This window comes from Glycine max, chromosome 19, assembly GCF_000004515.6.
Source record: "Glycine max cultivar Williams 82 chromosome 19, Glycine_max_v4.0, whole genome shotgun sequence".
Classification (NCBI taxonomy): domain Eukaryota; kingdom Viridiplantae; phylum Streptophyta; class Magnoliopsida; order Fabales; family Fabaceae; genus Glycine; species Glycine max.
The window spans coordinates 42,561,090-42,573,722 of NC_038255.2; the positions used below are offsets into that span (position 1 = coordinate 42,561,090).

The 12,633-nt window shown below is 31.0% G+C and overlaps 3 protein-coding genes across 4 annotated transcripts; 1 reads left to right on the forward strand and 2 right to left on the reverse strand.

Annotated features, from left to right (window-relative positions):
* Positions 1-2,074: 2,074 nt before the first annotated feature.
* Positions 2,075-4,419, reverse strand: LOC102668346 (beta-carotene isomerase D27, chloroplastic). Its single transcript, XM_006604411.4, has 4 exons — positions 4,063-4,419; positions 3,837-3,976; positions 2,452-2,544; positions 2,075-2,259 (listed from the first exon to the last, which is right to left on the reverse strand). The coding sequence occupies exons 1-3, from the start codon at positions 4,280-4,282 to the stop codon at positions 2,530-2,532; spliced, it is 375 nt and encodes a 124-aa protein (XP_006604474.1). The 5' UTR covers positions 4,283-4,419; the 3' UTR covers positions 2,075-2,259; positions 2,452-2,529.
* Positions 4,420-5,301: 882 nt separating this feature from the next.
* Positions 5,302-6,721, reverse strand: LOC100796183 (histone H2A variant 1). The gene is made up of 2 exons (XM_003554226.4): positions 6,543-6,721; positions 5,302-5,795 (listed from the first exon to the last, which is right to left on the reverse strand). The coding sequence occupies exons 1-2, from the start codon at positions 6,654-6,656 to the stop codon at positions 5,499-5,501; spliced, it is 411 nt and encodes a 136-aa protein (XP_003554274.1). The 5' UTR covers positions 6,657-6,721; the 3' UTR covers positions 5,302-5,498.
* A 212-nt stretch (positions 6,722-6,933) lies between these two features.
* LOC100306066 (uncharacterized) lies at positions 6,934-8,017 on the forward strand. 2 transcript variants are annotated; one of them, NM_001250078.2, is made up of 3 exons: positions 6,940-7,348; positions 7,425-7,541; positions 7,641-8,017. In NM_001250078.2, exons 1-3 carry the CDS (start codon positions 6,995-6,997, stop codon positions 7,716-7,718), a joined length of 549 nt encoding a protein of 182 aa, NP_001237007.2. In that variant the 5' UTR covers positions 6,940-6,994; the 3' UTR covers positions 7,719-8,017. The 2 variants fall into 2 exon arrangements, with proteins under 2 accessions (XP_006603635.1, NP_001237007.2); XM_006603572.4 differs by having other exon boundaries at positions 6,934-7,348; positions 7,425-7,872.
* Positions 8,018-12,633: the final 4,616 nt, after the last annotated feature.

Consider the following 12,633-nt stretch of genomic DNA (forward strand, 5'->3'; position numbering starts at 1 on the left):
AATTTCCTTGCTTCATTAACTTTCATATATAAAAAATGCATCTCATATTGTATTTATTAGAAACTAGTTCATAAAGTCTTATCTCTTTAATTTAATCTTATATATAGCTAGTAGAAAGACAAGCATTGTTTTTTATTGTTTGGGATAAGACATGAAATAGAAGACGGAGAAAAGGAGGGGGAGGTTGAATAGAAAATAAGAGAAGTTATAGGTAAAACAGACGATACATCAAAATGAGGTATTATATTTATTATTGTAGTTTCTAGTTGAAGATTACGAGTAACTAAGCTTGAGCGGAGGAAAGGGGGTCTCGCAGGGGCCATAACCTCCTACAAGTCCTAAAAAATATATATATAATAAATTCTTTCAAGTAAAGGTCATGTGAAAGGACTATCAAGCGGATGAATGATCTCTTTGAAGGCTTATAAGTATTCATTATCTAAGTATATCCAGTATGCTCTTGAACCATACCCAAGACATTAAGCAGTTTAGGATAACTTTGATGTAAGATATCTACAAACTAAAGAGATAATTCACTAATTGATATTAATATTCGACGTTCTAATATACAAGTAGTCAAACATGTTTTCAAAATTTTAGAGAATGAGAGAGGGATTTTGAAAATCATAATTAAATAAAAATTAAATGATTTTTCAAATAAGGGTATAAATTAAAAGAGATTCTTCCAAATAAAGGTTAATTAACAAAACTTGCAAGCTCCTAGCTATGAGTCATACATGTTCTCAGAAATTCCTAGAGAATGAGATGAAGAAGAGACTGGAGAGTGATTTCGAAAAACATAGTTAAAGTAAAGTTAAACAATTTTTCAAATAAGGGTATAATTAAAATAACCACTTAATTAAAAAATTAAAATAAGCTCAATTTTAAAATTAATTAAAGTGAAAAAAAAAAATCTAAACCCAATTAAGCCTAGTATGCCCAATCTCATGTACACGAGCTCATGCCTACTACTTGATTGATTGAAAGCTTTAAAAATATATATATATATAAAAAGACCTGAAAATGGGCAAAACCAAATAATGTGGGGGGACTAAAGCATTTTGAAATACTCTACACAATACAGTAATCATTGATTTACACCACTCGTATCCTTCACAAGAGCTCCAACCTTCTAGGATTATTATTAATAACAAATTTTTTCTTTACCATAAATATTTTCTGCTAAGGGCAATTTTATTCAAATATTTAATATAATTATATATTTAAGACTTGAATTCGAAATTCTTAATAATAACAGTATGCAATTATTATTATTATTATTATTATTATTATTATTATTATTATTATTATAATAATAATTAAATATTTTTTCTTTCAATTTATATTTGATTTAAATTAAAAAATATTTTTGCAACACAAAAAAATTTTGCTCTAATATTAGATGGTAGCTAGGGAAAGGACAAAAGAAAAACTGAACAGGCTGCTGGCCACGTCTGGTTTTATATAATTGAAAACGTAAAAGAAAGAACTTTCATAGAAAAATGATGGAAATCCAGTTGCAAATGATTGGTTCGAAGTGCGTTGGAGCACTTGGTTGTTTTCTTAATGAGAGAAACTATGGCTGATGAATCTGAGCTTTGGCAGCATACACAATGTGGGAGACACATTCTTGTTCCATCCATGCCTACCACAAATCTTGAGCTAAACCACTTCTTCCCAAAATAGGAAACTATTCAATTTTCTTTACAAATCAGAAATAGATAAACTGATGAGGTCATTACACACTATAGAAATTTCGCCTTAAACTAATTAGTACATACTATAGAAATTTCTAATGATCACTATCAGTTTGAATAAATTGTTGAACCCAGTCTAAGGGGAAAGGTGTAATTCCCACTTTGAAAAACAATTGAACGTTATAGCAGGTTGCCAATTTGTGTGAGTTTTCTAGTCAGAATCCAATCTTCATTTTGGAGAAGGGAAGGGGGAGTTATTCATTTAGGTAGTTGTCCCTAACAATTCATATTTATAATTAAGAGTTTAATTTTCATTATTAGTAATATTCAGTATGAAGTTTTTTATACTATAAACCAAGTAGAAATTACTATAAATATGACTTTTAAAATAATTTTTACAAAAGCCAAATAATAATTGTAGTGGTTGGTACGTAGAATGATGTTCTTTTTTCTTCAACAAAATAAATGGTGTTCTCTGTTAGAACCCATATATCCTTCTATCTTCCATACTCTCTGCATTAACTAGTGAGGCAGTCCGTTCCATGCTTTTTATATGCCTTGCCTGCATATTATATGAGAATACAGTGTTAATTAGTTTCATTCCACTTCCTGGAATAAGCTATATTATTTAGTTTTGTCAGTTTTAAAAATTCTTATATCATCATGACACTTGGCAGACCAAAATAAAAGCAACTAGGCTTCATTATAACATGGTCATAAATAAATGTGATCAATCTTGCATAGAAATAATTACATAGTTTATAACAAGGTTGCTTCAGTGCTGTATCATCAATTGATGCTGGAGGCTCCTGTCCAAATATCATCTCACAACTCATGTCATCAAAATCTGCAAATCAAAAGATAAATAAAACAATCAGATTGTACACATCAATTAGTAGTATCAATTTTTTTTCTAAAATCATATTTTTAATATAATTTTTTTTAAAAAAAACTTATTACAAAATTGATGGGTACTGTAAATTTCAATTTTAGTACTTTATTTTTTTTTATCCTTAAAAATTAAAAACATGTTCAAAGATTTATAATAATTTATATATTTTGTTCAATTAATTAAATTAGACTCTCTTGCCAGTCTTACCGGCTTGCGGAAGGGATAGTTAACCGGTTTTATTTCCAAAAAAAAAAAATCACACTCTATACAGAACTTTTTATGATAAAAAAAATGAAGAACAATACGAGTTTTCTCATCCTTTATATCTTAAAAGTGTACGTACAGAGATAATATACTAAATTTAACCGAAAAAAAATAAGTACTTTTTTTCTTATTTTGGAGCTACCATTTTTTTTACACTCATTTTCCAATACTTCCTTTATACATTTTTCTATTTCTCTCTTTTCTTTCGATTAAATTTAAAGATCCCCTCATAGGCTTTTTAATCAAGTTTCTACTTGAGAAATAAGTGTGGAAAAAAAATCACAGCCTCTTTACTTTGAACTCCCTCGTGAGTCCACGAATGTTGATTCTTTTAGCTTACAACGCAGAATAACATCCAACAATGCAAAACTATAAGTAATGACTAATGTCTCAAATGTTGACCGAAAAAAAAAAAAAAAAAAACTACAATTTCAATTGTTTACCTCGGAAGGCCCGACTAACCAAGCAAAGAACAAAGTGGTGAAAACGGCAAAATATTCCCTTGAGAGTTTAGATGGTGGTAGCAGTGTGAAAAAAAGAGCAACTTTTACCGAGCAAATTAAGGAAATTTTTTATTGTATCTTTTGTAACTTAATTATGGGAATTTCTATATTTGTTTGATGATCCTATTTTTTGCTTTTTTTTATTGCATTTAAAAGCTTAGATGAGTTGAATCTCTAATTCTCATATTGAAAATAAGAATTGAACTCAGGGCATATGAATTCATTCCTTATCATCATATGAACCTTTATTGGCTAATCATTAATTTTTCTAGTTACTGTAATTAGGAGGATAATTTTAACAAATCATGGTTATTAATCTCGAAAACATAAAGGTACAATTAAGATGCAATCACAATTTTCCTCGTTAGAAAAAAAAATAGAATTGAGAAGTCGTGGTCAAGACAAGACAGAAAGCACAAGAAGTCAAAACATTCAAATCAAAATTCTAATACCATGACTAATAATGAGTAATGAACTCACCAATGAAAGTATTGGCTTTGGGAATGCTTTGTGAAGAGCTTGAATGATAACCTCTTGCTGCTGAATAGGGTCAAATTTCTGTTTAGCCACAGTAGCTGCCTCAACCAAGCTCTCAAACCCACTCTTATTGTTACCGAGTCCTGCAAATTAAGGAATCAAAACTATAACAAGTTTTCTCCTTGGAAATAAACAACAACAAAAAGTGACAAAAAGGGTTATTATGAACCTGTGGCTTCTTGAACGCTTTTTGAAAGATGATGTATTGCTAAACGATTAAACAAGTTATCTTTGTAGGCATTAGTTTTTCTTGTTTCTCCTGTGATGTTTGTCTGAGGGCGTTCTGAGCATTGCAGCCACAAAGGATGTTCTGGTTTACGTTTGATGGTGTTCCAGTGAGTTGAACATAGTGCTGAGCTCTTGTTCAGCCTAAAACAATTTGCATCCATTTGTGAACATTGTTATGAGTTTCAAGTGAGAGACAAATAGGGAATGGTGGTTGTTTTAAAGGGAAGAAGTGAGAGAGGGACATATAAGAGAACAAAGAGTGTGTGAGTAGCATGTTCACACACTGTTCGTTCTCTAGATTCCGGTCTTAGCAGTTGCTTAGGGTATTAAATTCTTTCTTCTGTCGGCTTCGGGTTATATAATATATACATATACATTTAATACATCCTCTTATATTAAATTTGTTGATACTGCTTAAGAATCACACTTATCCAATGTCTACAAAAAGAAAGATAAACACAAAAGTTCCCCGCGATAAATTAAGTAAAATTTTAATATAGGTAAAAAAATTGATAATTTTAATATTAATTTTTAAAAAATAAGAGATAAACTAAACTTGTTTACTTTTAAAATTGAAGAAACTTTTAAATTGATGCAGAATTAATTCCAGGTGAAAGGAGATGCAGACCAATCCTTAGAGGTTGTAGATAACAACAATTTTAGTATATAACTTTTTTGTGACCATTGACCCTTAAGTTTGTAGATCTATTCCCACTCTTATTGGCTCTTTAAGTTTGTAGATCTATTGAGCTTGGAGAAATACAGGCGCCACTGTTAATGGTGTGGTAACTAGTGTTAAAGTTATGCAAACTTAGGAATGGGAATAGATCTACAAACTTAAGGGTCTATGAAAATGTTCATGTTTTGAAAAATTATGCAAAGCTCTAAAATTAAAAAAAAAAAATCCATTGAGCATTTTCTTGAAGTGTTCAGCCAAAATTAGGGACCAAACCATAAACAGGCTTACACTTGGTGACCAAAACATGGCACTGAAACCTCTTATAATATAAGAAAACTTATTCACCATTCGGCATGACTTGGTGCGAAGAACATTCGTACTTTGATATTCCCAGTTCACTAAATATAAGAGTTATCATTTTGTAAAAATCAATTAAAATAAAACAAGCCAATATCAGTGAGCTAAATGGCCAGTAAAAACAACTAAATCAAGCACCAAAGCTAAAACAAAGAACTCTTAAAATCCAGCAGCATTACAATCCCAGGTGTATCACAACAGGCAAGTTAAAAGCCAATAGAATGACCATTTACACAATAACATTAACATCTGTTCATAAACAGTAAAGAAGGCCTACTACACTAACTACTACATAAACATAAAGGAACACATAATAGGAGAAACAAAGAGGCATTTGATTTTCATTCTTTGGCAGCTTTGTTGATCAAGGACTTGTGAATGTGAGGGATAACACCACCACCAGCAATGGTCCCTTTGATGAGGGTGTCAAGCTCTTCGTCTCCCCTGATAGCGAGTTGCAAGTGCCTTGGTGTGATCCTCTTCACCTTCAGATCTTTGCTAGCATTCCCCGCCAGCTCCAGCACCTCAGCAGTCAGATATTCCAGAATGGAGGCCAAGTACACAGCAGCAGTCGCCCCCACACGTCCATTTGCTTGCACCCTTTGCTTCAACTGCCTATGGATACGACCCACAGGAAACTACATCCAACAAAACAAAAGCAAATCTATGCATCAAAGAATTTCAACAAAAGTACTAGAGTTGGCATAGTAGTGAAAAGGTTTAAACAGTTTAACGTGTGTTTGGATTACCATTTCAAAGGCAACAAACGTTCATTTGCACTTTTTTCCAAAGAGCAAAATGGAGAAGCAACAACACTCAGTGAATTGGGAAAAAGTGAGTTATGCTCGATGGAACTGTAAACCAAGCACACCCTTACCTAAGATCTCAGCCTTATACACCAACAGTACAAAAACATCTTGATTGTTCCAAAAAGCTTAATATCATTCGAGTCAAGTCAGGCATGTATAGGGCAAAATTCTTTCAAATCCTATTTTGTCATTCACAAGACTCAGGTTTGAGACTCTCCTGTCACTTAAACTAACAGACCTCGGTAAAAAATTATTTCTTTTAATTTTCTTCACGAAATTGACAAAAAAAAAAACAGTAATTTACATCTTCAGGTACAATTACGAGCAATTTACCATCACCGGTAGATAATTCATAATGAAAACATCAAAAGTTTATTGCTTTATGGTTAGATTAGAACCAGACATCAGTAACCATACTTCTAATACCATTACAGGAACACAAATTACATTCAGTTCATAACAAGGGGCATGAAACCTAGTCAAATTTCGTTCAATTCACGATGCTTTCGGTTGAAAACTAGGGCAATTCACAACGAAGAACACAAAATCTGAGAAAAAAAAGGGAAGATGGATTACCTGGATCCCAGCACGGGATGAACGAGAGACAGGCCTTTTCTTATCCTTGTCTTTGTCCTTGTTCGCTGCCGTGGTTTTTCCGGCCACAAGCCCCTTCCCTCCTTTTCCCGCCATCGACACAGAGAAAGAGCAAGAAAAAAAAAAAAAAAACCTAGAAAGCAAAAGCGAAAGAGGCAAAGGAAGGAGGAGGGAATAGTGAGTGGATATGGATGTGAATAAATGACAGTGATATCTTAAATTTTCCCAATCACAACGCGCGCGCGGTCACTCTTGTGTGCGTGGGAATTTGCATTTCAAATAAATTTCACCTCTTTTTTTAAGGTCACCGGCCCAGTAAGGCCCATTAAACGACACGGGCCCAAACGTAGGATAAGATTTCACTGGCTGAACCTGAACTATGAAGTGCTGCAGATTTGTGCGTTAGGGAAAAAAATAAATAAAAAATAGATATCATGGCAGCGAGTGGGGGTTGCAGCAGCAGCTTCTTAACATTGTCTTGTGCAGGTGCGGCGCAAAATCAACACGCGTCACACCCTAGAACGTTTTTTGGAGTTCCTCACAAGAATCAGAGAAAGAGGAAAACACCGCATAGGTTAGTTGTGGTTGCGGTGACTCAAGGCTCTGCTGAATCAAGCAAGTCCGACGAAAAAATCCCTTCGTGGGCCAAACCGGACTCCGATGAACCACCGCCATGGGTCCGGGATGAGCCCAACAACAAAAACAGCAACAATTCGCAACAAGAAGAAGAATTTGAGATCCCCTTCTATGCTTATTTGCTTGCCTCTGCCATCACTGCAATTGCCGCTGTAACTAACCAACATCTTATCTTATTGCTAATAATTGCTTCCTTACTTGTCACTTATATATCTTTTGCTTCCACAGATAGGTTCCATTTTCGAATATGTGAACCAAAGGCCGGTCTTCGGAGTATTAAGCTCCGACAGCGTGTTTTATGCTCCCTTGCTTGGTTTCTTTGTCTTCACCGGCATTCCCTCCTCGGTAATTATTGAGAAGTTCAAAGTGAAGTTAATGAAATCAATTCAGCATTTTCGAACTAGTTATAGTAGCTTGTTGATTATGTCTTAATGTTTAATTCAGGCTTTTCTGTGGTTCAAGTCTGTTCAAGCTGCTAACAAGGAAGCGGAGGAACAAGACAAGAAGGATGGTTATTTATAGGTTGCGAGTGCACTTCTGTGTTGAACACTCTTTCTTTGTTGTGTTGATGTAAGTTATTATATATGAGGAATGCTGAAGCACCATGCCATTGCGTGATCAAGTGCAAATGGTTTGTGCTGTTATCAAGTAAATCATATGAAAATGCTTGACTTCCTCCCCCCTCTATCATTACAATTCGCACCAAGGGTTACTTTCATATCTACCTAAGAACAACATGGTACGTGGATATTGAAAAAAATTCTCCTTGGATGTTTTTTTTTTTTTTTTTCTGAAATTTCTATTTAGATAATAATATTCACACTATTTTTATGATTTTTTATAGAATCAAACTAGAAGGAACAGAAAAAAAGTATTTCAACATATACCCTATTTTCTTTTTTGTTTTCCCAACCAAGAATATGTAAGTAGTCATATAAATCGAGTCTCTTTTCTCGTGTTCTAGCTCCATATCTTCCTACCAATTTTCATAGAAAAATCGATTCCCCTCCATCCTAAATGGCTAATGCCTTGCGATTGTTGAAGCTTAATTAAAATATAGTTTGGCAAAGTGTATCGGCATATCTTCTGTTCATATTTTTTGTGAAGCAGTTGAATGCTTACTTGGATTTTCTAGCAAACAAAGGAGCTCTTGCAGTCACTGTATTGTTTGGTTGCAACTTGAAAGTAACCAAATAATTGTAAACTAGTTATAAAGTGATGCTCACAATAAAAGAACCTATATTAACTTTTGGACTTCCATAAACAACGTCAAGATTTTAAGTTTAAAAATAACCACATAACCATACACTATCATTTTATCAAATTTGAATACAATAAATGATAATGCTTACAATAAAAGAGCATGTTAATTTCTAGGACAAACAATGTTAAAAGTTTAAGTTTGAAATTAATCAAGTAATCGAATATTGTCATTTATTAAATGGTCATGCTCTCAATCAAAGAGCATACTGATTATTGGAACTTTTATAAACAATGTCAAAATTTATGTTTGAAAGTAACTAAGTAAACATAAATCATAATTTATAAAGTTGAAATACAATCACGCAACATATTCACTTTTGAATCTTTCATAAACAACATCAAAATTTAAAAAGTAATCAGGTAACACTATACAATCATCTATTAAATTTAAATGCAATAAATGATAATTTTAAAAAATATTGACTTTTGGGAAATATATAAACAAAGACAAAATTTCTCACAAGTAACCAGGTAATTGTAAACTATCATTTATAAAGTTTTAAAACAACAAATGGTAATGTTCACAATAAAATAGCATAGTGACATTTTCGACTTTTATAAACAATGTCAAAATTTCAAGTTTGAAAGTGATCTGTAATCACAAACAATCAACTATTAGGTTTGAATACAATAAATAATAATTTGAATGCTCACAATAAAAGAGTGGTTTAACTTTTGGCAATTTTATAAACATCAAGATTACTCATTTTGTAAATTTATTCCTCTTGGATGAGACTATAACTTGTAAGCTATGTCAAATAACTTATTATTCTTAAAAGGTTTTGAAAGTCTTGAAGGTTTTCTAAATTTTCAAAGCATGTGACAAATAACTCTTATTTTATCAGTTCATTTCATCTAATTTCGCGGTATAAGATCCCAATTAGTAATTATAACACGGTAATGGACAAACTCTACACTATTTTTAAAGTGAGATTTGCGAGAGGTGTGAGGGCAAAAGGAGAGGGGATGATTAGGTAAATTAATAAAAAAAAAATATAGAAAAAGGAGATATATTTAATAATTATCTAATCATTATTTTAGTGGATTTGAGTATCATTCAATGGATCACTACATTAGTCCATTTTTTCAAACCCAAAAGTTATAATTAATTGAAGCCCACAAAAGTTATTAAAAATATTATAACAAACAAAGTATTTAATATACTGCCATAAAAATTAGTATTTGCTATTGATATGTATTTATTTAAACATAAAAAATGTTAACGGTTAATTATAAATTGATTATATAAAATTATAAATGTATTTATAATTTTTAAAATTTTTAATAATTAATTACCAGCGATAATAAAATTGAAAATATTTTAAATTTTATTTATTATAAATTATTACATTATGTATTATTTTATATAAGAATTAAAAAGTTTTTATATATACATAGCATTTTGTTCCTTTTCTTTTTTTACTGGACAAAATTAGCAGAGAAAATTTTTTAACTTTTATTTCCTTTTTTTCCTTTTCTCTCAAAATAAACAATGTAAAAACTAGTTGTTTTATCCTCTTCTGTTTATCTCTTTGCTTACGCCTTACTTTATTCCCACATCTAAACAAAGCATAACGTTTATTGTGTTGCATTTAAGTCTGATTTATACGCGTTTGGATTACAATCTTTCCAATGTCAAGTCTATGTGTTAGGTCCGTATTGATGTTGTGTTTTCTTTCAAAACTTTTGAAAAAAGAAAAAAAGAAACATACTCACATTTAAAAATATCCAGTAAACTTTCCACGTTTGTTGATGAAACACATTATAGTTTTTGAGAATGTAAAGTTTATTTTGATTAAAGAACTACAAGTTAGTGGCATTTAATTGTTATACGAAATTACAAAATTTATTAGGTGATAAACTTGGACAAAACATAACAACATATTAAGATTTTAATGTTCTATTTCACAATTAATTTTGTAATCTATTACCAACCTTCCCTACTTTCTACCTTGTTCCTATCTCTCTTTTTAAACAATCTTTCATTTCTTTATTTTATATTTTCGTTAAACGATACCTAGCTATTTATTTCCATTAAATTATAAAGTAAATTAAATATCATTCTCCGAGAACAATAGCCCTTGTGAAATTTTCAGTATATAAACTTAATTGAAATTTTAATTTTTAATGTGCCACATAAGCCTTTTAATTTTTCAAAAAAAAATCTATTATTTTTTTCAAATTCAAAATTAGATATGTTAATTGATTTATAGTGTAATAATGAAAATAGTAACGTGGCAATAATTTTATATACGTGATATGACACTTTATTTTATTAGGCACGTTAGCGACTACAATCTATTTAAAGTTTCCAATATAAATAAATTATGATAAATATTAATGAGTATATTGTAATAATGAATTAAAAGTAAAAAAAATTATAAAAAAATATTATTGATGTATTGTTAGTATTACTGCAATTTTCAGTAAATCTTAAACAATTTTTTATTCAATATAAGACTTCTTACTATTGATTTCTTAGCTAGAGTCTTCGACAAGTTTCATAAACTAAATATAAAAGTGACTTTGATTGATTTGATTGAAAGAAACCAAATGAGGAATATTAACATTCATACCAGGGTTTTAGAAACCCAAACAAACGGACACGCAGGACACGGTTTTGACTATAGTGCTGAGATGCTTAGGAGTGATCAAATCAAAGATTGTCTAGGAAAAGAATGAGGACTATTCCTCGTGTATCTTAGGATTTCTTTGTCTTCCAAAATGCACTACATAACTAGCTACCATAATCGGGTGTAGTAGAATATGTTGCTAGCAGACGGATGCTTTTTTTTTTTTTTTTTATCAGCAAATTAAAAAGATTATATTAATTAGGTACAAGGGTACTTAGAACCCATATAGAAAGGACCTTAAAAACAAAAAAATCCACCCCCGGTTATTTCCTATTTAATTTGATAGCCCAACCAAATAACCAATAACCAGGTCTCATATGCTAGCCGACGGATGGTGCACTTGACTAACAGCACCCACCACCAACATTTCATAATGGCTCCCAATCCAACTCTTTCCCTAAAGTCCTAACTAGTGTCAAACTCATTACAAAAGCGAGAAAGAAATATTGATGCTCTTTGCAATACCCTTTTGCTTTTATGTTTCACTGAATCAACTTTCACCACCTGTTATCCCTAAACTCATTGATGGCCACTTGGCCCGTGATCCAAACTTTCCACTAGTCTGGCGTAATTAGTTCAAAATGTCACAGTATGATTGTGTAGAATGAGTGATAAAGCTGTTGCCCAACTATGAGACTATTGAAATACATAGACAATGTGACTGCAGTTCTATGCCTTAGTCACATAATGGAGATTTTTCCATGGCTGAGCATGTGTATAATTTTAAAAATTAAGTTCATGGAAGTAAATTAAAAAAACAAGATGAGTTAAGTTAGGTGCTGATGGATTAATTTTTGAAGTTGAATTAATTTTAAGATAATATCCCAATTCATTATAAATTTATTAAACCAATTACTTACCATGTTATCTACATATCAAACATAAAATGTTAGTGTGACACAATATATTAAAAAAAAAATCTTTCATTGACTAAAAATAATATAAAGATATATTATATAAGTAAAGATCACATTTTAAGAGTCTTCTTAGATTTTATTGAGACATTAGTCCCCTAATTTTACAAAATCACGGTTTTGGTTTTTAGGTCACCTAGTTTTCGTTGTTGTTGCTGGTGTGGAGTCCTTCATTTTATTGATTTTGGATTTTTATCTGGTTTGGATATGTGAGGAAGAGAAAGATGAGGTGTTAGTTTGAGGGTTAGAGATTACATAATAACTTTGCTAATCGCAATTAATTGATCAATGTTAACAGGCAACAAAAATCTTTGTAAAATTAGAGGATGAAAATTATGATTTATCCAAAAAATTTATAGTGTATAAAATTTACCTCATAAAAAGTATAACATTTTAATTATAACCATATTAATATAAAAGTTTTTACACAATTAATTAATTAGAAATTATTTTAATATAATTTTAAGATAATTAAATAAAAGTTAACAAATTTAACGTATACGTCAGGTTGTGGTTAAATGATAGTAAAAAAGATATTATAATTTGCAACGTTAGTATATGTATTAGTTGATCTAAAATTAATAAATTATATACTGGTTCAGTATAAAATTAAAAGTACAAATAGTT